The sequence below is a fragment of the Sminthopsis crassicaudata genome, chromosome 3, assembly GCF_048593235.1.
Source record: "Sminthopsis crassicaudata isolate SCR6 chromosome 3, ASM4859323v1, whole genome shotgun sequence".
In the NCBI taxonomy this organism is placed as follows: Eukaryota; Metazoa; Chordata; class Mammalia; order Dasyuromorphia; family Dasyuridae; genus Sminthopsis; species Sminthopsis crassicaudata.
This window is the reverse complement of record NC_133619.1, coordinates 445,988,492-446,015,302: the sequence shown is the minus strand read 5'-3', so window position 1 is coordinate 446,015,302 and position 26,811 is coordinate 445,988,492. Positions and strand designations below refer to the sequence as shown.

Genomic DNA, 26,811 nt, shown 5'->3' with positions numbered 1-26,811 from the left:
AAAAAGAGGAGCTCGCCTATGCCGGGAGCTGTCACTGCGCGTGGTGCTTGCCAGCACAATGATTCGCGTGATTTCTTCCAGGCCAAGGACCACCTTTGGCAACTCGCTCTCTAACAGTAAGTCTCGCTTACACACTTGCTCCGTAGACTGTGAAACGGCGAGGCAGCGATGCCGAACGGCCATGGCACAGTTCTGGGGTCAGAGTCACCCTGGGGAACCTTGTTTTCTGCAAAGCCTTGGACTTCATTCATGCAACCCCAGAGAAGGCGTCCCGGACCCACCTTCATAAACCCTACCATCCTCGTGGCAATTGCGGGCACCGGGCGAAGGGCCACCTACCCAGTACCAGTACCACTCTCACTCCTCCTCCTTCTCCTCCTCCTCCCCCACCCTGCAAACCCATAAGCATCGCATTCTCTCCCGGAAACAACCCTGCTGAGCAAAGGCGGAGGAAAACCTTGGGCCTTCCGCTCTGATTGGTCTCCCCCCGCAGAGCTGGGCGAGGCAGTGATTGGCTGCCGGCTGTTGTCAGTCGGGGGAGATCAGTGCCATCGCTGGGTAAGTGGAGCCGGCCGGGGCTTTGGTGCTCCCGCTGCCGCCGCGGCTGCTCCGGCTGGTGCAGCTGTGGCGAGCTCGCGCTGGGCGGCGGGCGCTGCTGCCGCTGCTGATGCTCCTGCTGATGCTCCTGCTGCGGGCGCTGCTGCTACGCTAGGAGGAGGAAAAGGAGGTGGAGGACGAGGTGGAGGAGGAGGCGGCGGCGGCGGCGGAGCAAGAGGAGAAGGAGGAGGCGGAGAAGTGATGCTGGCGCCAGGGATCCGGGCAGCGACGGCGGCAACAGCATCACCGCCGGGAGTGCAGCTGCAACAGCCCCGTTGCCATCTAGCCGGGCGGCCGGCCGAAGACAACAAAACCAACTGGTAAGGTCCAGTCCGGAGGGGCTCCGTGGGCGGCTCGGACAGTCTTTGGGTGAGATTCGGGGGTGATTTGGCTGGATGGCAGCCGGGTGGCCGGAGATATAGCTGGTAAGGAGGTGCAGGGTGAGCGCACCCTGCCCGGTGCCACAGACAAGGGTAAGGCGCTAGGCGAGGATGCTTGGGACGCGGGCGCGGGTCCTGGGCGGGCGGCGTGACTGCTGCTGCCTCTGCCTCTGCCGCTAGCCGCCACTGAATCTGTGACAGACTTTGACAGCAGAGAGATTGCATGGCATGTGTGTGTGCGTGTGTGTGTGCACTTTCCACTAAAAGCAGAGGTCTCCCTCTCTAATGTGCACCAGTGTCCTTCAGGAGCCGAGGCTTGGATGGAATAGAGAGGATGCTCTGACAGAGAAAAAGAGGGAAAAGAAAAAAAGGAAGAAGCGTGATATGAGCAGCAAAGTCCGTTGTGGCTCATAAAGAGCCGAGTAAATTGAACTTTATTGCTATAATTAAAAGAAAGAGCATTTGGATCCAATCGCCAGGGGACAACGAATTCAGAAAGGCTCCGTAATGTCAAAGCTTTGCTCGAAAATCCTGGAGGGGAAGCGTGTGTATTGGTAAAAGGGAGTTTTAAGGGGAGTGGGGGGGAGGAAACTGGAAAAAGGATGGTCATTTAAAGCACGGTAAAGAAACGACTCTCAACACTTTTTTTTTTTTTTTTTTTTCTGGAGATTGCGAGTTCGCTTTACATCTCTGGGTTTCAGAGAGGAGTAGTGAACCTCCCTTTTCACCCCGTGCTCTGAGAGTCTGTTGCTACAATATATTGCCCACTTTGGGGCAACTCCTTTAGACGTGCTTCCCAAGTAGGGAATAGTGAAGAAAAGGGCACCGGGGGTTGCATTAAAGGACTGTACGTAAAGCTTTTGAATTGGACTTGTGAAGGTCCTACTGTGGAATGAGAGGGGCTCTTTGCTAGTTAAGGAGAGAGGAAGTAAGAAAAGGGGGGTAATACTGAAGCTACGATTGGGTTGGGGTGGGAGTGAAAAGAATGAGGGTTAGGAACTATTTTCCTCGGGAAAGTTTCTAGCTCCCGAAGGTCTGAGGGGAAAAAAGAACAATCTACTATTAACCAAAGAATTAACCATCTGTTTGGGGAACTACATCACCAATACTGTTGGTGTTCTTCGGGCATGAGCATAAGAGTGAGGGCATGAGTGAGTGCGTGTGTTTTGCTTTCTACTGAAAGACCTTAAAAATGAACGCGCCTTTTATAAATCCCTGCAGATAGGGAATTGCTCCTTGTCTGAGACCAAATTTCTGTCGCTCAGTAGAATGAACCTGTGGTCAGTTACTTGGGCAGCACCTGCAAACTTTTAATCCTCTACCGTGTTAAGTATATTGATGGTTGACTTTCTCAGTTCCGTTCTTGGGTTAACAAACAAGTAAAAAGTGTTTGGAATGTCTCACAGCCTACCTAAGAACAGGCTCAGATCTGTCTTAGTGAGTCAAGAAAAGACTGAAGTAGTTGAAGTGGGGTAGGAACATCAAAGAACTCTTACCCCTTCTAGAAATGATGAGAAACCTTTATTTCAGAAAGCCTGATCTTTTTCCTGATGGCAATGCTTTTTCTCATTAAGAACTTGCTTAAAGATTAGATTTCTGACCAATTTCGCCAGAAAAAGCCTTTTCTGAGAAACAAAAATAAAGGGGATAAAGGCTAGTGATTTTCATTTCTGCTTACATAAAAATGTTCACAATTAAATTGAAAGTATGCATGCTACTTAAATGTGGAAGAAAATAATTGCAAGAGACTGTTGATCATCAGAGAATGCTAGTATTTCCTTCTATTTTTTATTATAATTTACTTTCTCATTATTCCTTTATGTGAGTTTTTCTCAAATGGATGATGAAATGATTGTGGTATTCCCTATAATGTTATTAGATTTGTGCTTTAAGGCAGTACTCAATTTTTTATCATTTGGTTAGTATGCTTTACATTTAAATGTCTTTTTTTTATCACTTTTTTATTTCTACACTTTAAAAAAATCATGATTGTGTATACATTTAGACAATTGTTGCTAATTTTTCCCTCTAAGTAGCTCTCACATCTGGCACAGTATCTAAGATTTTCTGAAGTAGCTGAAGGGAATGTAGGATGGTGGCTATTAGATCCTTATAGGCAATTTGCTTTCTTTGGCATTATTTTTAATATTGCTGAATTACAGTTAGATTAACTATTCCCTGTAATCTTTGTAAAAAAATCTTGTTGAAAATATCAAAAAGTTGATTTCCTTGTAAATTTTATTTATGGTGTATCAGGAGTGATTGAACAAAAAATGGCTCAACATGAAAAATGAGCTGAGCAATCAATGAGTAATTGACAGCCATGAATGCAACTATTCTTAGTAAGTATTTAACATGTATATGTGGAACAAGATGGGGTAGCATATTGCTTCCCAGTATCTCACTTTAATATTTTGTGGTTAATCCAATATGAGATAGTTACACTTTCTAAGATATATGCTAACACACTTTTCATGGCTTAACCAAGCAACAATGCACTTTTCCTCATTTTAGCATTTTCTTAGACTTTTGCAGTCTTTCATAGGAAGAATACTGGGATTATCAGAGTAATTGTTTTTAAATACACTTTCCTCAAACTTTAAAGAAAACAAATTCATCTTGAAAATTGGTGTAGGAAATTGTTTAATGTAGAAATAGTGCACTTTGCAAAACAATCATGAGCACATGTAATATATAAATATACTTGTGAAATTATTTCTATATGCCCCCCCCAAGGAAGATAGCATTAATCTGTTAGTCTTCATGTAGGACAAATTTTATACAGTTTTATAAATTCATTTCATCCTTGACTTGAGTACTCCATGTACCCCATAGACTCTGATTCTGCTTTGTTTTCTAGATAGCTTTATAGTATGGGCAAATGTCAATTTGTCAAAGCTACATAAGCCATTAAATTGGGGGAGGGCTATACCAGATTTTACTTTTGATATCCAAATATAAAAGATTCTAGGATAAACAGACTGAATAACTTTCTCAAATTATTCATATAAAAATTTGATCTTTGGGTTATGAATGTTAGTAGTAATACACACTTGAACAAATATAATCTTTAAAACATTGTTAAAATTCTTTTCAAATACTTTATTTTTAAAATATATGTGCAGCAAGTGTTAAATTTTTTTATATTTCTTTCATTATTTCCTAGATACATTGCATACTACAATTTGACTTCCAAACATTTGAGACAGAATTCTAACATTTCTTACTATAAACACAAAACAGTTTTAAACATACAAGCAGTATTAAAGAGATTAAAAAGCAAACAAAAAAGATTAAAACCTGGAGGAGAACCCCAATAGGAAATAATATAGTCTACCCACTTGCCCTTGGGAAGATAAAACCCAAACATCTCAGACAGAAAAGTATTCATCTGGATTTTAAGTGTCTTACTTGGAAGAATCTAGTCTCCTACAATAAACCTGCCATTATGCTAATTATTCTGATTGGTCTCTTCTCCTCCCAGGTATCCTATTCCCAACCTTCATCCCCACATGCCATTATAAAAACAGCAACAAACAAATTAGCAAATGAAAATGAAAAGTGGAAAGTTGATTGTTTTAAAAAGTCAAGCTCATAAAATTCTTTGTAATCATAATTGGATAATCTCCATCTTCCACCATCTGCATCTGATTTAAGAACTATACTTTTTTTTTTTTTCCCACTTGGTTTAATCTTCATAGGACCTATGATTTTTATCAGTGTAGCAAGTGCCTGCTTAGTAATTCCCTCTTCCAACATAGATGGAATCATCTGTGAAAACTTTTAATCATAAATGCCAAGGGCATTGAGAAGGTAAGTACCCAGGGTCACACAACCAGTATATTCAAAAGATGGAATTTTAATTTCAGTCTTCCTGCCTCTGGGTCTAACTGTATCCACTAGGCAAATAAATATATCTTGTAAAATTTTTGCTTTGGTTTTAAAGGCATTTCTTTTATCCACATCCATATCTATACAATTATAATTTCTTTGGTGTTTTATATATTAGGTCATCAGAAAGATAACTAAAGGACTGAGAAAGCAATGATATTTTTCTTTTCTTTATACTTTTTAGCAAAAATTAATCATCTTTCATTCAAAGATAACACTATCTTTATATTTATATAGTGTTTTCTACACTATAATCTAATCAAGAATTTTAGGAGAGGATTCCCAAAAAGTTCTAATATCTAATATAAATTGGATGAACTATATGAAGTGCAGCAAAGACACTTCTCTCCCCCCCACCTCATGTTTAAACTGTTAGAGTAGCTTACAAAGCTTAACCCCTAGGAAAGTATCCTAAACATTTCTAGACTTTTAATGGAAAGTTGAGTTTTAAGTTCAGAATTGGTTGTTATTCACTTTTCCTCCAAATTACTATCTGTTTGTTTGTCTATCTATCTCTAATATATAAATATTATACATACATATACCCATATACATACATACATTATATGTGTGTATATTGTTCCTCCTCTTAAAACAGACCAATTACTTAAAGATAAACTTGCTAAATTTTTGCCAAGTTTCTGTTTTCTGGCATATAAAATGTTCTCATTTAGGATTCCAGTTTGGCTTTTTAGCTTTCTATTTCATTTTGAATACCCTGTTTCAAAAAACAAAGAAAAAAAAAGACTTTCTGAACCCACAGTTCAGACAGTCTGAGAATTACTATTTAATTTAGCTTTTAAAGATTGGAATTTTGAATTACATTTTATATCAAAAAGAACTTTTTAAATTGCATCCTTGGGAAACTATATGAGATAACAAATTAATACTGACCTATTCATAACTTCTTTCTTTTATCAGTATGTTAGAATAGGACAAGTAATGCTTCCTAAATGCCTTTCCTTTTTTTCAAAGTGAGGAAAGTGTGTGTGTGCATGTGTGTGCGTGTGTGTGTTCAACCTAGTTTCAGAAAACTAGAAAGAAAAGTTCTAGAAAGCTATAACAATATTTTTTTTTTTCTGAAGAAAAGAAATTTATAGTCTTCTATGTATTGAGCAGACCAGGGAACCAATAGGGAAACAAAATGTTTTAAGTTAGAGCCACCATATCTAGCTAACTTGGCCATATCTCATTATTTTAAGGGAAAAATAGCATTGAAAAAGATTAGATATAATTTTTTGTATATTTTAGCAAATTATTTCTAATTTCAACTTGTAGACATCTGGGGACAATCTGAACTACTCCATAGGGGTTTTTATTTGTTTTGTCTTACCAGTATGTTTACATTAGAGATGACTGGTAAAATTATAAGAATGATTCTCATTTTAGCTACTTAATGACTTCAATAAAGATAATATCACACACCTAAAATGACTTTAATGTCAGAAGGGAGAAAAAAAAACTTATTTTGATAAAGAAGCCATTCCCTAATAGTAGAGATAACCAAACAGGCTTACAAGTTGTGTGTATGTGTATGTGTGGCAGCTTTATCTTTTGTGTCTACAAATTTCCATTAAATTGTTTATTAACTTACTTAGTGCTACTAAAATACATGAAATACATGTAAAATGTAAGTAGAAAAATAAATTGCAGTTGCTAATATTTCAAACCATATTTTTTCTTTTCCATTAAATCATAAAAGATTTATACATTCTTTCCTCCTATCATATCCCCATCTTTAAATTTTTCATTTTTTCCTTCTGAACTTAACCATATAAAATTAATATTTCTATATACAAAATAGAACAAATGATTATTTATAAAACTGCCAGTCTCTATTAGGTACTACATGCTTTTTTCAAGTTTATAATAAATTTATCATTTCATTTTAATTTTTTACCCTGCACTCAAAAACAAAAAATAACTTTTTATATATAGCAATCAAAGAAGGATATGAAACTGTGAATATTATATATTGCACATTTCTTTTTAAAAAAGTATATAATTTTTATGTCACTTTCAAAGATATTCTGAATTTTCTTCTATTCTCTACTGTGCAGTTTTAAAAAATGCCTCAATGCCCCTTCTTTTGTTCTTTACAACTCCCTCTATCCACCTGTTCTTTCCCCAGTTAAATAAAAGCTAAAACCATAATCCTTTTAATAGATAAGCCCAATCAAGTAAAACAAATCCACATATTTGCCCAGGCCCAATGGTATTCTATTGTAAACCCCTCATTTTTAAAAAGCTAGTTTTTTCACTTATGTAATAAGATAATAGAATTTAGGAAGAAGAGTATTGCTTGGCACTGCCCAATACAATTCAGCCTTCATAGTTTTTGGCTTGCAGAGGCACTTCTTGTCTCCCAAAATATACAACAGCATGTCTGAGAGGTTGGTTCCTAATTGATCATCTTTTACTCTATTTTGAGGTATTCAATTCAGCATATTTTATATGGTCACCAAAGACCAGCTGTTTTTCAAGGAAAGAGTCACAAGGTCCAATGACATCTGGAGATGGTGTCATCATTGAATCATAGCAGGAAGACATTAATTTCTTCTATACTGACTTGGAATTCAGTCAATCAAAAGGAAAAGCTAAATTGGTCACTTGTAAATTTCTGTGAATTTTAGATGTTATCAGATAAATATGGTGGTTTTAATTCCAATTAAAGTATGCATTGGTAAATAAATTATGAAACATAGTAGTCACATTTTTTCAGTGCTTATATTATCTTTTCCATATTTTAATTTTTTATTTCTATCTTTATGACTTGAGCAAATAAATTAACAATTTCACATTAAGGTCTCTATCTATGGAATGAGAATGATATTAGATAATCATTTAATTTGTGAGGACAATGGAATTAAATATGAATAATTCCTTTTGATAACTTAGAATGAAAACTCCCTTTTAAATAAAGACGGGAATAATATTATTTTTGTTAGCAATAATAAAATAATTGACTACATCTTTTTATAATTAACATTTTTCCTGTTTCTTCACTTTACTCATAAAAAGAAGTTATTTCTTTGTTCTCAGTATACCTTGATGTTGAGGTTTGCTTATTAAAAGAATCACGTATTTTGATCATCATATATACTTATTTCACATTTAAATATAAATTTTAATATAAAATAAATATTTTAGTTTTCCAAAAGGATAGTATTGATATTCTTTGTGTATTTCTCATTGTCTCTCTCTCTCCCACCCTCACTCTCCACCACAATGTTGATATCTGAGATTTCTTTTCTTTGCCTTTGATATATTGCTTGCTTTAGATACTTTGAGAAAAAATTCCATAATACCCTCACAAATTATTTCACATTCAGTATTAACTTCCTCTATGTATAACTGGTCTAACCCATATGCTTTTCTCATTTTTGTTTCCTTTAGTATCATTTCTCCTCAAATTTAAGCATTTTTGAGACCATAATGTTATAATCCACCTGTGTTGGCTTTACTTTGATGGTAACAAACTCTTTTTACCATCAAAGTAAAGTCAACACAGTTGGATTATAACATTATAGTCTCAGAAATGCTTAACTTTGGAGGGGGAGGGAAATAAACAGGTTAACTCCCCCTTCTCAAAGTTCTCAGTTGATTTTACTTAATTAGGTTTCCTACCGAGTTTTATTTAAGCTGTTTTCACTCTCCTCCTCTTCTGTGAGGCAATACTTCTCATAATTCATAATCTTCCATTCTTCTCCATAGGATTTTACAAAGAAGTTTATATATGAAACAATTACTATATTTACTTGCATATTTGCCCAATTATCAAGCCATATGTTTTGTGAGTAAGGCAATGCTAAAGTTGTTTTGATATTTAATACAATATGTTTCCCTTCTATCTAAATAAACGGTAACATCTAATGATGCTTGTTAGCTTGCATGTGTGATTTTTTTTGCTTGTTTGAATATGAGACTAATATTGGACATACCTCCTTCCATAGATACTAGCTATAAGATTATGGATAAATTATATAAGTTCCCATGACCTTACATTCCTCATTTCTTAAATGGTAGTAGTATTTCTTATAGCTAACTGCCTCACTAGGTTGTTTTAAGGCTCAAATAAAATAAAACATATAAAGCATATTGCAAACCTGAAACTGATATATAAATGCCAGCTACTATCATTATAATAGAAATACCATTCTTTTCTCATTGTGTCAGTCTGCACAATTATGTATCCAGTAATCTATTTTTTACCATGACAAATATACTTCATTGTGTCAGAAAAACTCTTTAAATTTTTTCGTGTGAAGTGTTTGGATTTTGAGTCAGTCTAAGCTACATAAAACAGAAAAGAAAAATGAGAAAAACTTTCCCCCACACTAATTGGCAAAAATTCAAAACAAATATGCCCTGAAAGAGAGGGAAAAAAACTCCTTTACAACAAAAATACCACAGTCTCAGTCTCTTTCCCTTTCTTTCTTTCCTCTTTCGTGGATGCTGCCTTGACTGTTCATTATTTTACAAACTTTGATTTGCTCTGTTTCTCACTTGGACCAACTTGTCCTTCCTTTAAAAGGTCTTCTTTTAGGAACTCACCATATTGGTGCATTTTAATATGGACACCCAATTGACTTTAATTCACTGTATAGCAGAAATCTCAGGCAAGCCACCAGCCTTAGCCTTCCAGCACTAGGAATTACAAATGTGTTCCATCTTACCCATCTCCTTTTCTCTCTTCTAAACTATGTACCACGCTTACAGTATAGCAGAAACTCAGACACATTAAATTAATTATAAAACACAATCATACATGATAATAAGTATTCTATAGAAGTGGCAACCAAATCACTGTGAGGTCCCTAAGGAGAAAAATTATTACCAACAAGGAGTTGCCACATATCAAAAAGAGTCAAAAAGAAAGAAAGTAGATTGTGGCTTTGGTGGATTTGGCTTCTTACTTGTAAATAGTGTTAGTCCATGTCTACTGGATATATTTAACTTCAATAGAATATCAAAGAACAAAATCCTTCACTATTTAATTCTACATCTCTTGGACATATTCCATTTTGTCATTGTTCTTCTAAAAATGATTCTCAGAATGGAATATAATATGGAACAATATCTGCGATATCACAGCAAAATATAATAGTCTCTTCTCCTGAACACTCAAGGTCCATCAATGAACTGTAAGGTCACATTCTTATTTTGACTGTTATGGAATATAGATGGTTCATTTTAAACCTGCAGTTTGCTAGAAATCCTCATTTCCACCACCCCCCACACAATCATTTACTACCTATTCTGTCACTGCCCCGTAATTGTACAGCTAATTTTTGTAATTCAAAGATAGAATTGCAAGGTTTATCCTTTTATATTCTATTTGTTGATCCATTGCTCTTGACTATCAGGATCCTCTTGGATATTTATTTTGCCATCCAAGATATTATCTTTCCCATTTCAAGTAATTTGCAGATTAAAGAAGCAGATGCTATATGCTTTCATCAATGTTCATGTAGATCCTTAAGGTGTACTACCAGAGAATGTCCTCCCAATATATGCCTTGAGGTTAGCATGAATGCATTCATCACTAATTTAGGGTTCAATTTTTCAAGGATTGCTGAAATATAATCATAGAAGCTTTCATTTTGCTTATATTTATTGTATATACAAGAACATTTGATATATCAGATATCTTATTGATTTCTATGTATAATATCTATGACATTTGTTTTTGTTTATGTTTTTTGTTTTCCTTCATTTTTATTTTTTCCATTTAATAGCATTTTGTTTTTCTAGCTACATGTAAAAATAGTTTTCAACATTCATTTTTGTAAGACTTTGAATGCCAAATTTTTTTCTTCCTCCCCTTTTTCCTCTCCCCTCCCCAAGACAATAAGCAATCTGACATAGCTTATACATATATATATATATATGCATATATATATATATTTAAATATATTTCCAAATTAGACATATTGTGAAAGAAAAACTCAGAACAAAAGGAAAAACCATGAGAAAGGAAGAACAAAAAATGTGAATAATATACTTTGTGCTCCATTCGGTCTTCATAGTTCTTTATCTGGATGTAGATGGCATTTTCCATCATTTCTATTGAAATTGTTTTCTGAGAAGATTAATTCTATCATAGTTGATCATTCATATTTTTTTGTTCCACCATTATAATAATTCTTCTAAAGAAGAAAATGTTCTCTACTAAAATGTAGTATTCTCTGGGAGCAGATTTTTTGGGGAGCTTCTGGAAGCAGCCTTAGTTTCAGTTCAGTTCAATAATCACCTAAAATTTAAAATTAAAGTTCAGATCCTTTATTTTCTCTTTTCAAATATTGTCTCCTTCCTTGGGCCCTGTTAGCTTTCTTAGAAGCTATCTCTTTCCTTTGTTCCAAGAGCTCTTGCCGCTCGTCCTTTGCCTCTGCCAGTTTCAGCCTCTCATCCTCCCAATGTCTCCTGTTAGCACAAAGGTGAAAGTTGGAATGAATCTGTCTCCTCCTCTGAGAGTAGGCTTTTGTGTGAGTAAGCTTCCTCTCTAGTGAGCTTGAGAGCTCCTCCTTATATATGCTCTTTTGAAGATGTGAATCTTGTGGAATTCTAATAAGTACTAAGTACATCTAGAGAACTGCTAAACAACTATTGTCTCTATCAATTCCACTGACTTAACACCTTGTAAGAATTCTAACAGAGAGTCTGGATTGACTTGGTTTTTTACCCTGTTAAATCTTAGTGATTGATACTTCTCTTTCTAAATTCTTACAAACTACTCCTTTAACAATACATTCTAAAATTCAGAGTTTGTTGATCACACACACACACACACACACACACACACACACACACACACATGTAAGGTAATTGGAGTTACATGACTTGCCCAAGGTCACACAGCCAGGAAATGTTAAGTATCTGAGGTCAAATTTAAGCTCAGGTCCTCCTGATTTCAGAGCTGGTACTCTATCCACTACACCAACTAGCTGCCCCTGTTGACACATATTTTGAAACATGCACACATCCTTTTTTGTCAAAATTAAGATATTTTCTTTTTTTTCCATTCTGTGACACTTGTCCCAACTTGATATTTGTTGAGAATTTAGCAAATGTAACTCATTAATCTTATTTGCAAAGTGCACCCTGAAATGTTGATCATCCAGACCTGGTGACTTAAAAACATTGAGGGAAGAAAGATGTTTTCTTAACATCTATTCAGATATTTTGAATTCAAAGTTTGTTTTAGTTTTCTGTTCTCTGTATATGCATAGTATTAACATCATTCTCTTTGTTAAAGGAAAAAAAATAAGAATAGGGATATAGAAGTTGTCATTTCTTTTACTCACCTGTTGTCATCACATCTATCCACCATGAGCCATAGTCCTATCTTGACTTTGATAAACTGTCAATAAATTAAGCAATAAAAATTTATTAAGTGCTTCCTGCATGCGTGCATACACTTGTGCAAAGTTCTGGCATACAGTGAAAGTTAGAGCTCAGATTCTAATGCAGAAGACACATGTATATATTTTAATAGATATAGATATGTAAGATACATGAAGAGCAGCCTGAGAAAGGAGGTCTACAAAAGACCTGTGGAAGATGGGGTTTGAACTAATTCTAAGATTAAAAAAAAATCCATGGATTGAAAAAGTCTAGAGAAAGAGGGAAAGTGTGGCTGATAGACTCACTGTAAAAAGGCATGGGGTTAATATATAGAAGGAGCAGAAAGGAGGCCAGTGTGGTTAAATCAACCTATGTGGAGAGAAATAAAATATAGGAATGTAAAAGTAGAAAGGATTCAAGCCGTGAAGAACTCCTGACCCCATTGCCTTAGGGAAATTAATGTGATACCTGATTTTTCTTAAAGTAGTGGATTTTACTGTTTTACCAGTAGCCCCCCCCTCCACAGAGAGAGAGAGAGAGAGAGAGAGAAAGAGAGAGAGAGAGAGAGAGAGAGAGAGAGAGAGAGAGAGAGAGAGAGAGAGAGAGAGAGAGAGAGAGAGAGAGAGAGAGAGAGAGAGAGAGAGAGAGAGAGAGAGAGAGAGAGAGAGAGAGAGAGAGAGAGAGAGAGAGAGAGAGAGAGAGAGAGAGAGAGAGAGAGAGAGAGAGAGAGAGAGAAAGCATGCATGTCCACACACAGAAATGTTATTGTATGAAGGGTCCCAAGACTTGAGTAGATCTCCAAGCTGATTGCTTCCACAATGTCTCCTCTTTATCATCTCCTAAGGCTTTCAAGGAGAATAAAATAAAACCAGTGAATTTGTTCCTACTCCACTTCTTTGAGAAACTTTGCTGCAGGCATTCTTGTCATATTTATCCTTTTCTACTACTCACCCAACCTATAAAGGAACAAAGAGTTAGGCTTCTTCTTTGGCATCTATCCCTAAAGCAAGGCTTCAGGTACCTGAAAAATCAGTTCTTCACCAAAACTCTGGATACATTTATAATTCTTTAATTTGACACAGCATTTAAAAAATTTTAAGACATTGTTTTTAAGTTACAGTGAACTCTTAATTGTCTATGAATTAGAAAACAGGTATAGCATTGCCATTGTCCTGTGCCATTAATTCTTACTAACAAGTAACAAAATGGCTGAATGCTCATAGTCTCTTCTTTATATCAAGTAACTTCTACTTTGGATACAGTTCTTCAGAATAACCCACAGAAGAGGAAAAGGGTATTAAAGGATAATCATTCTGCTTTACCAATCTCTGCTTTTATCAATCTCTGCTTAATTAAAAGTTGACTAATTGTCATATCCATTTGCTATATCATTTATAACCTATTTTTAAATTTTATGTGCTTAGTTGTATAGTCAATCAGTCAATAAACATTTATTAGGTGTCTACTATGTGACAGGATCTGTACAATGTTATAAGGATACAAAATAATGCAAAAAACAGTCTGCTTTCAAGAAGGTCCATCTACTCCAGGTGACAAGGTATACAAGGCTATGTACAAACAAGTCAATATATGTGAGGCAATAGAATTAAAGGGGACTGAAAAAGATTTCCTGTAGAAGGTGGGATTTTGGTTGGGACTTGAAGGAAGTCAGAGAATCCAGAAGGCAGAGATGAGGAAGGAGAGAATTCATAGGCCCATGAAATATTTAGGTATCTGCCCCAGTCAATAAGACTTCCTTTGAATTTGTAATACTATAATTAATGGGAAAAATTCAACTTCTTATCAAAGAAAGTTATTTGGCATTATGATTTTGTTATTTGAGGCTTTTATGCTTTGATGACAGGATCATCCTGATGGATTCATAATTTGAAAGCAAAGATAACTTTAGAAAAATATGTAGTTCAGAATTTCCTTTTTTTAGATGATTATTATTCAACATATTGGGGGATAAGCCTATTCTGTTTTATCAGATTGGATATTAGCATTTATAGTATGTGATCAGTCTTCTCTCTCTAGAAAGGCAAAGATTTATCAGGTCTGTTTCTTTTTTGTACATATGAAATTATGAAAAATGCCACCAAAACTGTAATCCAGTGATTGTAAGATTCAGGAATAATTAACTTTTGTTTGCTGAGGGTTTCATTTTTAAAAATCTAATCCTCTAGTAGCAAAATAATGTTAGCCCAGCTGTATTCCTGCCAGATTCAAAGTCATATTTTTAATCAGATTTACCAATTGTAAAACTAAATTATGTAACAGTATAACACCTATGGAAATGTTTTTAAATGGAATAGAATCATGTGACTGATTTTGTTACATTATATTAATGTTGTATTTAAAACAATTTAATTATTCCCCATACCAATGACATAATGTCAACCTCACAAATAAAGAAAATCTGGCATAATTTAACAGAGAATATTAAAAGTCACTCTCATTCTAATTGAAGATACATATTTCTGTGGTAATGAAATAGTATAATAATCTGATCACCCTCCAGAGCAAAATATTTGATTTAGCACTATATTATTACTATGCAATTAGTCTTCCATTTCTTTTCTGTGTTTTAAGTAACTTTTTATATAATGATTACTAGCATAAAGCTAAATTACTATATTATAATCAGCAAAATATATTTAACAGTAAGGTGGAATTTCTGGAGATGAGCTGAGGAAAATAACTTCTGTAAAGAAACAGAATTGAGAGTTTGATTTCCCCAAAGATTACATATTAAATTCTTTATGTAATTTTTGTTCCTGTAAACAGTGTTTTTGTTTGTGTTTTCAAAGCATCCACACTGTATTCTGCACATCATATTAGTGTTCTGGCAGGGAATTTTGCTGCATTCAAATACCTATGAAAATGATTTATGCTGTCTGCTAATAATATCTCATCAAATAATTCTGAGAAGGTTTAATGTCTATGTTCTCTCATGCTGTTGAAGCAAATGATATCCATAAGGTCTCTTTAACTTACAATAGCAAATAGGTTTCCACTGTAAAAACAAAACAAATGAACACAAAACTTTTGTGAATATTTTAGAACACAAAAGTCCCAGCTAGCTTAATGAGAATTGGTAAGTGTTTTAACTTTTCACCTTCTAAGGGCAAAGGGGTTAAACAATCATTGATAAGACTTCTTATTCAAATTTAGATTTATTTTTTCATGCATCCAAACATCTTCCTAGAAATAAACATCTATCGAGTACCTAGTGTATATGCTGTGTTATGTTAGGGATTTAAAGATCAAAAAGAATGTAGAGTACTTGGCCTAAAGGAGCTCACAGTCCATTAGGAAGGGAAAGCAATTATTTATCTATTTACCTATATGTCTGTATAGCATTGATGAGTGCATACAAAGAGAGAAAAACGTAGAGACAGAGGCAGACAAATACAGACAGACAGACTGTAAGACAGAGACAGACACACAGAGAGAGAAACAGAAACAGAGATAGAGGCAGAGAGACCAGCAGAAAGAGAGACCAAAAAAAGTGACCAACAACTATAACAGAGCTTTGTAGAATTCTCAGTTGGGAAAGATAATATGGAATAAGCTAACAAAGGAAATTAAGATACGCAAGTAGAAGAATGTAGAATTCAGAGTTAATAAAGCCCAGAAAGGAGGAAAGGGGATCAGCATGTGAAATGCAGCAGAAAGCAACAGAGATGTAGGAGGAAAAAGACCATCAAACTGAGTGATTAAGAAATTGTTGCTAACTTTGTAGAGATTAGTTTCACTTGAGTGAAAGATTGGTTTGAGGACTCAGTGAGAGAGGAAATAGAGTCAAGGTATATGCACTGGGCTTTTTTTTCCCCTAAAATGTTGGCTAAGAATATTAAGGGAATAAAGAAAAATAGATTGAGAGGGGATGATTGTATCTAATAGATAATGGATAGAGTTGACTTGGGCATGTTTGAAGGCAACAGGAAGAAACCAATAAAAAGAGAAAAAAATTAAGATCAGGAAAGAGGGGATGAGTGAGGGGGCAATCTAATGGAGAAAACAGAAAGAAATTAGATCGGGCATACATATAAAAGGATTAATGTTAGCAAGAAGGGCCACTTCATTATCAAAGATTGTAGAATAAAAGGAAAGAGTGAGAATGTTGTCAAGGGATTTTGAAAAATGAAAGGGAAAGGAACAAACTCAAATGTTCCATTTTCTCAGTGAAGTAAGAAGCATGGTCCTCAGCTAACTTGACAGGGAGAGAAGAAATACCATAGAATAGTTTTTGTTTATTTGATTAATTGTTTAATTGACTAAAGTGGAATAAAAGAATTGCCTTGCTGCATTGAGGGCCCAGTTGAAGTCAGACCACACAAACTTATGGTGGATCCAGTCAGTATATTTTCATAACTTTCTTTATCTTTATTATCTTTATTCAGTAGGACATGAATAGGAACAATGAAAGGGGTGGTAAAATAATGGAAGATTAATGTTTTGCAAAGCTTGAACTGTTATAGGCCTAGAATACAAGGGATTTGGAAATAGATGAGAGTGTTGATTCAAATTAGTTGTTATTAATTATAGGGTTGATATGAGAAGAAAGGAAAGTGAAATCAGAACAAGGTGAATGGCCTGGAAAAGTGAGAATAGATATATTACATTACATCTGAAGGTTTGAGTTTAAGGCTCAAACAAGATAATATGAGTATTGTTATAGCTATTATTATTGAGTCATCTAGGTAGTACAATATATAGAACACTGGACCTGGAGTTAGAATGACCTGAGTTCAAATCCATATCTCAGATATTTACTGGCTATATACCCCTGGTCATGTCATTTAAATTTTGTCTGTCTCAGTTTCTCTATCTGTAAAAAGGGGTTAATAATAGTACCTGCCTCTCAGAGGTTGTTGGGAAGATGAACTGATAAAATATTTGTAATGTGTTTTACACACTTTGAAATGCTATATAAAATATAACTGTTGTTATTATTGATAATAATAATAATAATAATAATAATAATAATAGTTATAAATGGCTTGATCAACATGATATAGCTAGTATGTGTCATAAGTAATATTTGAATACTAATTTTTCTGACTCCAAGATTAGAGTTTGTTTAACTCCTCCATAGGTGAAATCAATTCAGTAAAATTCACAAATATTTATGAAGTATCGAATTACTAAATGTGCTGCTAATTCTTGGGGATATAAAGACAAAGTGAAACATCTTTGCCCTCAAGAAGCTTACAATCTACTAGCATGATACAAACATAAATAGAAAAAATAAACACACCATGAAAATCTGAGGAAGGAGAGAACAGAAACAACTCATGTGACTCAGCAAATTTTTCCTTTAGAAAATTTCCCTTAACAGAGTCTTGAAGGAAGTTAAGGATTCTCTAGTTACTAACTGTATGCATCAGAAGACAAAAAAGTTAATGAACAAAGACAATGGTTAGAAGACTTTCTTAACTGCAGCAATGTAGTTTAAAGTTATGAACTAGAGTTGTTGCAGTCACCATTGCTAGGGAAAGGTAGATGCAAAAGATAAGCAGCTATTTAAGAGCCAAGAAAGTCCTTTTGCAGAAAATGGAATCAGAATCATGAAGAAAGCTAGGGATTCCAAGAAATTCAAGGCAGAAGGCAATGTATGCATGTAGCATACTTATTGGGAAATTATAGGTATGAAAGATATTTCAAAATAAGGACTCAGTAAGTGATCAATTACAACGATAATAAAGAAATGAATGTCAAAAGAACTAATATTGGGGATCTGGATGCTAAATAATGTTATCAGAGTCTTCAATAAAAGATGTTGCCAAAAGAAGGCAAAGAAAAATAATAACTGTAATATGTTCTAAGTGTGTATATGTGTATATATTGACATAACACATATGTCATGCTTATCCCTGCCTCGTTGTTTCAGTGGATGCATGATTTTGTAATTGAGAACAGTTCTATCAATGGTGCAGAATGTAGCCATCAATACTTCCTAATCCTATTTGATTCTGATCTACATCCTGCTATAAATCTATAATTTACTCAATTGGATGAAGTATTTCTTCTAGGTTAAAACAAATCTATAATTATCAGTGCAGCATCTGAGCTATTCATCCTTCATAATTTGCTCTTGCTACATGGCTTGTATACTTTCTCTTCTTGTGTTTCCTTAATGATCAAATAGATAGATGTATGGATGAATGGATGATAGATAGATAGGATAAAAATAGATAAATAATGGATAAATGTGTATATTGATATCTATATGCATGTATACATATATACATGTCTCTTTGTGTGTATATAATGTATGTGTGTATGTATTCATATGAGCAAATTTTCAGAAAAGTTTCATCCATGTATCATTTGCTGTTGCTCAGTCATTTTCAATTATGTCCAGTTCTTCATGACTCCATTTCAGAATTTTCTTGACAAAGATATTCAAGTGGTTTGTCTTTCCTTCTCTAGATAATTTTATAATTAAGCAACTGAGGCAAACAAAGTTAAATGACTTACCCAGGATCACGTAGCTAATAAGTATCTGAGATTAGAGTTAAACTCACAAAACAGAATTTTCCTGACTCCACTCTATTCACTGTACTACCTGATTATATCATAGGTTTAGAATAATGTTCCATTTAGGTTTAGAATGATGTTTCATTTACATATATCATTTTGGGCAATGCATTTCATCTTTCTGAAATTCAGTTCCTTAACTACATAACAGATGAAGGAGTAAGTAGACTAGATGATCTCTAAGATCCCTTCTTATTCTAAATCTGTCATTCTAGAAATTATGATAAAGGGCAAATAAAACATTTTGTTTTGTTATTTTTCTACCATATCATCTCCTACTTCTATTCTTATTAAATGCATGAAACCATCTATATGGTATTTTCTGTCTGCTTTACTTTTGATACTGGTGAAACCACTTTACCCTTATGGAGAGCCTTTTATCTATGTCTTTTATCTCCCTCTTTTATCTTTCTAAAGGATGTAATGCACTTAAAGAGAATGTCAAATGAAAATCAAGTCTATTCCACTTAGGGATAGTTGTAGGAAGTGAAGTGGGAAGGTCCTTACTGGGAATATCTTCAATTATATAAAATATATCCACCTTGTTTCTATGGAACAGGGCAACACTCTTTAAGCATTGTATTATGATTAATTTCCCCTAATTGAGCTACACTTATTCACAGAACTATAGGAGTCATATCTGTTCTTTCTTTGCTGTGAGAACCTCACAGTTTTATAATCCTTGAATAATAAGTTTAGAGGACAGAATATTTGCTAGATGATTTGAGTGTGAGTATGTATGTATAAATCTGTAACAGAATGACAAACAGGACAAAGAGAAAGATAAAAGAAAAGGACAGAAAGAGAAATTGAAGGAGAGAAAGAAGGATAAAAAGAAGTTTCTTTAACTTTTTTTCTTTTTAGGGAAAATATTAGATTGCCTCTTATAGAACAAAATGCCCTCCTATTGATCATCGAGTAAGTTAGAGTCTGTCTTCCCCAATCACTGGAAAACTATCCTATACATACACACATACACACAATGCATATGTATATATGCATATATGTATTACATACATGTATATGTATATATGTACACATGTCAATACATTCATATTATGTTTATATATTATATATGTTTTATGTGCATGTTTATATACAGAGAGAAAACAGATTATTTATAATTATAGATTATTTGGCTCACTTAGACAAATATATAAATCAAAGACCTAGCCCAAATGCCACCTTTTTCATGAAGACTTCTTGAATTTCCCACCTTCAGAAATTATCTTTTTTGAATCCTTAACAATTTATATCATTCTGGTGCATGTATATATTTTGTATTAGAGTTATTGATATATGTGTCAACAGCCTCCCCTAGATTGTAGTCTTATTTATTTTTGTAACTTCTTCAGCCAAAGATTAGGGCTTTTCATATAGTATGGACTTAAATAAGTGTTTTTTGAAGTAGAACAAAGAATAAAAGGAAAAAAATGGTCAAATTCCTCAGCACCAAGTGTCTGCATCCTCAGTAACTCTGTTTTGGGTCAGATTATGTCAGCCAATCACATCTAATTTGAGCAGTGAAAATCAATCAAGGTGTTTAAATATTAAGATAGTAATATTTTACTATTGCATTACTGGGAGTCATCTTGAATTTTACCTTGTCTGATTTTTGCTTCAAGAAGGCAGATTCATTTCTCTCCTTTCATTTTAGGTCATTCTTACTTATAATGTTTACTTTGAGCACTGATGATGGATAGAGAGAAACACACACACACAAACACACACACGCAGAGGGGAATAGAGAAAAAGCAAGAGAGAGACAGAGACAGAAACAGAGGGAGAGAGAGACAGACATAGATACAGACACAGATACATAGATACAGAGGCAGAGACAGACTAAAAAAGAGATAGATAAAGACAGAGAGAGATAGAGATAGAGGAACAGATGGAAGAGAGACAGAGATAGAGATAGACACAAACATAGAGCAGAGAAAGACAGAAATAGAGACAAAGAATGACACAGAGACAGAGAGAAAGACAGAGAGACAGAAAGAAAAACAGAGACATACAGAGAGATAAAGAAACATAGAAAAGCACCTGTGATAAAAAAAATCCCTTTTCTTCTTGCTTTTTGTGCTGTCTCAATAATTATTAGGTTCCAATTAACTGCAACCCACCCATTCTTTATCCAAATGTACAAATCAGGAACTCCAATTTTTGAAGGGGGCAGAATAATTAAAATATGCTAAATGCTAAAACCATTTAAACCATAATTATAATCTAAATTTCTTCAGAATAAGTTATATTTAAGATAAGGGTTTATGAATAGATTGATGTGGTTAGCAGTTTACTGTGATTCTGAAAAGTGTTTGTCAGCCTTAACTTGATATTGGTCCAGCAATCCATACTTTACTTGTCTTAACCTGAATAAAACAAGAGAGAAGACAGCAGTTTCATTCAGCCTGGCATAATTTAGGCTGTCACATCTCCTCACTTGGGAACTCCTTTCTTCAGAAGGTGGCCTTCTGGTCATATGTATGTCAGTCAGTTGTTTTCTTCCTCAGTATGTTCCTGACAGATGCACCTTGATTTATACTTCCCATTAGGAAGTACAAGATCCTTGCAGATCCTGTCAAAGTTACAGGTCACTTGTAGTCACATATTTTATTTTACCTTTTTAAATTTCTTTTTTGGCCAAAAAAGCACCCTCTCTCTTCAGACAGTATGTTTTTTTAACTCAGCAACACACATATATGCCTCCAACGCAATATATTTGGAAGTTTTATTATGAATGGCTCTTTCCACTAGCCCAGTATCTCCTAAGAGTAATATACTATTATTTTGATCTTTATATCTTCTATATCATCATGTCCTATTCAAGATAATACTTATCAGATGATAGGGAAGTACTAGTCCTAAAAAATCCTTGTCAAGTATTTTGTCAAACATTTTAGAACAAAATGGTTTTGTATTGGTCAGTCTTCTGTGTACCAGTGACAGTGTAAAAACACCCTCAACCCCCCATCCAAAAAAACCCCTCAACTTTTGCTTATGCCTGCTTCCAGAGTTGAAATGAAAGTATAAAAAAAAATTCTGAAATTGGTTATCTCAAAATGGGGGCCAATTCCAGTGGGTATAGGAGAGAGTTTTCCTATGAATCAGCCAGTCATTCAGATAATCTCTTTACCCACCATAAATTTAAGGTGACTTTTTAAGCTTAGACTTTTGTCACCATTTATATGCAATTTAAATTTTACATGTATTAGTGTTACAATCTTGACAAGTGTTTATTCAGTTTTTCATAGTCATTGAATAACCTAATGAAAATATTAGGTCATCCATTGACATAACATTCAGTAGTTTCATTTTGAGAAGTGACAAGGCATATTTTCTATTGTTTATTTCCTAACAATTATTTATGATTGTGGGTTTATATTTAGCTAATATTTTAAAAGGTATTGTTTTCATTATGAATTCTAAAGTCCTTAGCAAAAGCATTAAAAAATTTAAAATACTTAGACATAGTTTAATCAGAATAAGATTTTGTTGTTCATATATTTAAATCAGTTAAGGGGGGGGAATGGCTTTATTTTTAATTTTACACTACAAGTTTGCCATCCTTAATTCTCCCTTACCAACACCATATTTTATATGATATTCTATGGAAATTCATTCATGTACTTAATTTGGTTATACTCTAATGTTACCTTTTAAAACACCAAATTCTAGTTCCTATTATGGTATCATGACAGTTTCAATATGTCCCTTACCTCTCACATTCCTGAAGGAAGATATTTATAAATTATCTTCTCTAAACCCCTAGGTGGAGTGCTCAGCAAACATTCATTTGTAATCATGATGATGCTTTCCAAGTAACAATTCTTGTGTTTCAAATTAAATATATGCTGAAATCTTTCAATGAAATGCTTTATCTAAAGGGAAAATAGTTAGGGAACAGCGATGCACATGTTTTCCTTCAACTCAATATGTTTGGAAGCTTTATATAATGTCACTCACTGTCTAAACATCTTTACTGGGGAACTGTTCTTAAAAGAAAAAAAAATGTTAGGAAAGTTCCTAATTGTGCATTTTGAAATATAAATGGCTGTATGTACCAGGTATAGGAATTAGATGACATTTTATAGACGTACCCAGATAGGTGAAACAGGGAATAGAATGCCAGGCCTAAATATTGAAAAACTCATCTTCTTGAGTTCAAATTGGCCTCAGATGCTTCCTAGCTGTATGACCCTAAGTATGCAACTCTGTTTGCCTCAGTTGTTTCATCTGTAAAATTGAGCAAATCATTCCAGTATATTTGCCAAGAAAAACCCAAATGGGGTCACAAAATATCAGACAGGACTTAAAATCAATTATGTACAGCCAAATGGTTTAATTGATATTAAATGAAGGATCGAACTGGCCTGAAGTATATTTTGCTCTTTTCTGAGAGTAGTAAGGTAGGGACAGTCATTGAATGCTTTTAGCAAGTTTTAGGTCTTCTCATGCTTTGTATTGATACTTTGATGGATACTTTGCCATCCCATAAAAGAGGGCAGCATTTTCTCTTCTACTGGAGGCAGGGAATTTCCTTTTCATCTTTGTAACACACAGCATATTATCCAATATTTTGTATAGAGTAGGGCAATCACATTATAAATGTTTACACAATTTAATTTAATTAACTCAGTTGCCTGCATTGCATTAATTCTTCTCTATTACTGATTTAATAATTGAGTTGTTTCCACTGAACTTAAAAGTTGTTCTACCAATATGCATTTTAAAATGTAAATGATAGTTCCAGTGATTAGTTATAGATATAGAGAAGGTCCTTTTTGACCTTATATCTTGGAAACATACTTGATTTCAGCAATTGTCCCCAACTTCATCATCTCCTCATTGAGTACACTAGCAACTAGGCTTTCTGGGAATTTCTAGCCATTGTATTTTAGTTTGTAAACTAATTGATTTCTAAATGTATTTTTTGCTTTTAATGAAATGCACTTTTTTGTCCCTTAATTACTTTTTAACAAAATATCTGAACTGGAATAAAAATGTCAGAAATTAAGAATGTCTTTTTTTCTATTACCTGTCACAAGTTACCCAGTCTTTAGGGAAAAGAAATAAAGCAGTTCAAGTTTACACACACACACACACACACACTCTCTCTCTCTCTCTCTCTCTCTCTCTCTCTCTCTCTCTCTCTCTCTCTCTCTCTCTCTCTCTCACACACACACACACACACACACACACACACACACACACACACACACACCCCATTTTTTACAGTCCTCTCTCTCTTACTGCTTGAGCTCTTTGATTGGGGGCAGTAGGACGTGAGGGAGCAGATGAGTGTATAACATATTATGGGCTCCCTATAATTATAGATATGTCCTGATTTAAATAATTCATATGTAACAAAGACAACACTGGCTCCCAGCATATGAGGGCTAAGTATATTTCATTTTACTCCTCCCCTCCAGAGTTCACTAGTATCCCTAAGGTGCTTGGAGAGTGTCTAGACTCTACAAATGATTCTAGCCTCCTCTGATATTATATCCTTAATTGTAGGGGATGATCACCTACAAACCAATTCAATTAAATGGCTAAAAGAATAGTTTTCAGACAGAAACATTTATTTCAAAACATACAAATATATCAACTATCTTTGGTAACACAAGAGGCATACGTCTCCTTCCCCAACTCTCTCTGCCCACCTATCTTCCTTTGGACTACCTTGGTCTCTAGGAAGGGGGAAGGGATTAGGTTCCTAGTTTAATTTGGTTCCTATAGAGCACAGTATGAGTTCATTGTCTAAAACTCCAGTCAGGGTCAAGTCTAAGGTACCCTCGATTCTTAGGACTTCCATGCCAGGCTGATTAGTTGCACCATCCTGTCTACAAGTCTGACTCCAACTCCAGGGTCTCATAAGGGTCCTTTTGAGCACCTGAAACTGAAGATAAACAACATAGAACAGGAACAAATTTCTCAAGGCCCATTTCTCCAAGTTTGAGAAAAAGGAGAATACAGGAAGTCCTTCCCTACTCACCAATTCAGTGAATGTGAAGCAGGAAGGAACACATAGGTAATAGAAGCCAAAAAGAAAGCAGCAATAAGAACATGGTAGAAAACAGTATCAGGAGAAGTCTCACCAATTTTAAAGATATAGGCACTTCATCAAAAGAGGCTGTCTAAATACATCTGGTCAGATAGGCTTAGACTTCCTTGTTAGTCGATTAAGACCTGTTCCAAAGGCCCTTCAAGGATGATTCCATATTAGATGAACTGAGCATGTCCAGACAAGCCTGAATAATATGCATATAAAATACAATTTTCAAAATTATTGGATTTAGGGGAGTAGTTGTTTTCTATACAAAAACATTCACCTTATCATTTGAAAATTAACTTTACTTCCACTTCATTTAAAAATATTCATTTTTATAAAAGTATGATTTGCATTGACTCTTTTTTTATCTTTTTTTGGATAAAATATGAAGTAGAGGTTCCCCTTCATCACATGGCCTGTTATCACTTATAATCTTTATATCATACTATATTATAATATTATTGTATAAATACACTTAAGTATCATCTCCAAAATACAGGTGTTGCCAAATAATATGGTCAGAAAGCATGTTCATGTTTTATTTATGGTATTCCTCTGAGAAAAGATGAAAAAAAAAATGATCGTATCTTTCTCTTCCCTTTTGTCCAGAATTTAGTGCACCTGTGTAGGTATATCACATGTGGTGAGAGTGTTTCTACATATTTCATTGTAAAGCATTCTATGGATGCTACAGACTGCATCATCATTATGACACAAACAAAATAAGTACTGTAATCAAAGAGTTTATATTCTATAGTGTAGACAGAGCCTCAGTACAGTACAGTATACTATCACTCCTTTGAAAATATTTCTATTTTTTTAAGTGACAAAACCAAACATTCTTTGATTCTTCTAATGGTGAAAAAGTGTTACTGTCAACTCATCCTGGTAGGTTTAGTTCACTCACATTGAAACATCATCATCTACTGAAATATGTAAGTTGCTATATACATGTGTATATGTATACACAAAAATATAAGAGTTTGTGTGTGTGTGTGTGTGTGTGAGAGAGAGAGAAACAGACAGACAGACAGACATAGAGAGAGAGACAGACAGAGAGACATAGAGAGAGAAAGAGACAGAGAGAGTGAGAGTCGGGGGGTAGTAAGGAAACATATTAGTGTTAAGCACAAGACATACATTTTTGGACATGGCTAGTGACTGTTTTTCCCTATAACCCATGGTGGTGTGGGAAAAGAGTGAGAACATAAATCATAAATATTGTTAGTTTGACAAACAAATAACAACAAAGAAGGAAATAAATGTTGTACATTTACAAACTTGTTTAACTCTCATTTCCAAATTGTATAAAATGCGATTGCAGCAAAGAAGATCTATAGAAGTTTTTAATTGTGAAATGTTATATGGTTTAATTCTGTCAATAAGTTTAAAATTAATAAAAATGTGAGTTGTCAATAACATGGATTCAAACATAAAGCACATCATTTAGATGAGATGGGGAAAGATAGAAAATTCGGCTACACCAAGATAGCTATGTGTTCAAGGGAGTGAAGAAATTGGTTAAACTGAGTATACATGGAAACACCTTATAATACCAAACTTACATCTTGTTTTTGGTATTGAGGAAGAAAAGTTATAGGACTATATATTAATTTTTTTCTCATTAGCAATGCTAAGGGATTCTTTAGGTTAATATCATTGTGCCCCTTGGTAGCTTTTGTAGTAGGGTTTGTGATTTAGTAATAATGTTTTGTTTTGTTTTTTCCTAAAGAACACTTTTATTTCCCAGACTCCATGTCCTTTTCACTATTGTCATAAAACTTCATAATAAATGCCATTAGCAAAACAAATCAACAAATCATCAGTTTCTGACAATGTATGTCCTTTTTTGCATACCACTCTGCTGAGAAATGGGGAAATGTGCTTTGTGATCAATCTTCTATAGCCATGTTAAGTTTTTAAATGTTACTTGTACCTTATTGTGACTGTTATATATGTTGTTCTCCTGGATATAGTTGCTCTGATTTTTCTCACACAAAT

The 26,811-nt window shown here is 34.4% G+C and overlaps 1 protein-coding gene across 1 annotated transcript in view; it reads left to right on the top strand.

Annotated features, from left to right (window-relative positions):
- Positions 1–249: 249 nt before the first annotated feature.
- The window catches only part of LOC141562223 (uncharacterized), a 78,332-nt gene continuing 51,770 nt past the window's right edge, over positions 250–26,811 (top strand). Inside the window, exons 1-2 of the mRNA XM_074302213.1 lie at positions 250–316; positions 407–917. Of these exons, the coding sequence (XP_074158314.1) occupies positions 250–316; positions 407–917 (578 nt within the window). The remainder of the gene's footprint in view (positions 317–406; positions 918–26,811) is intronic.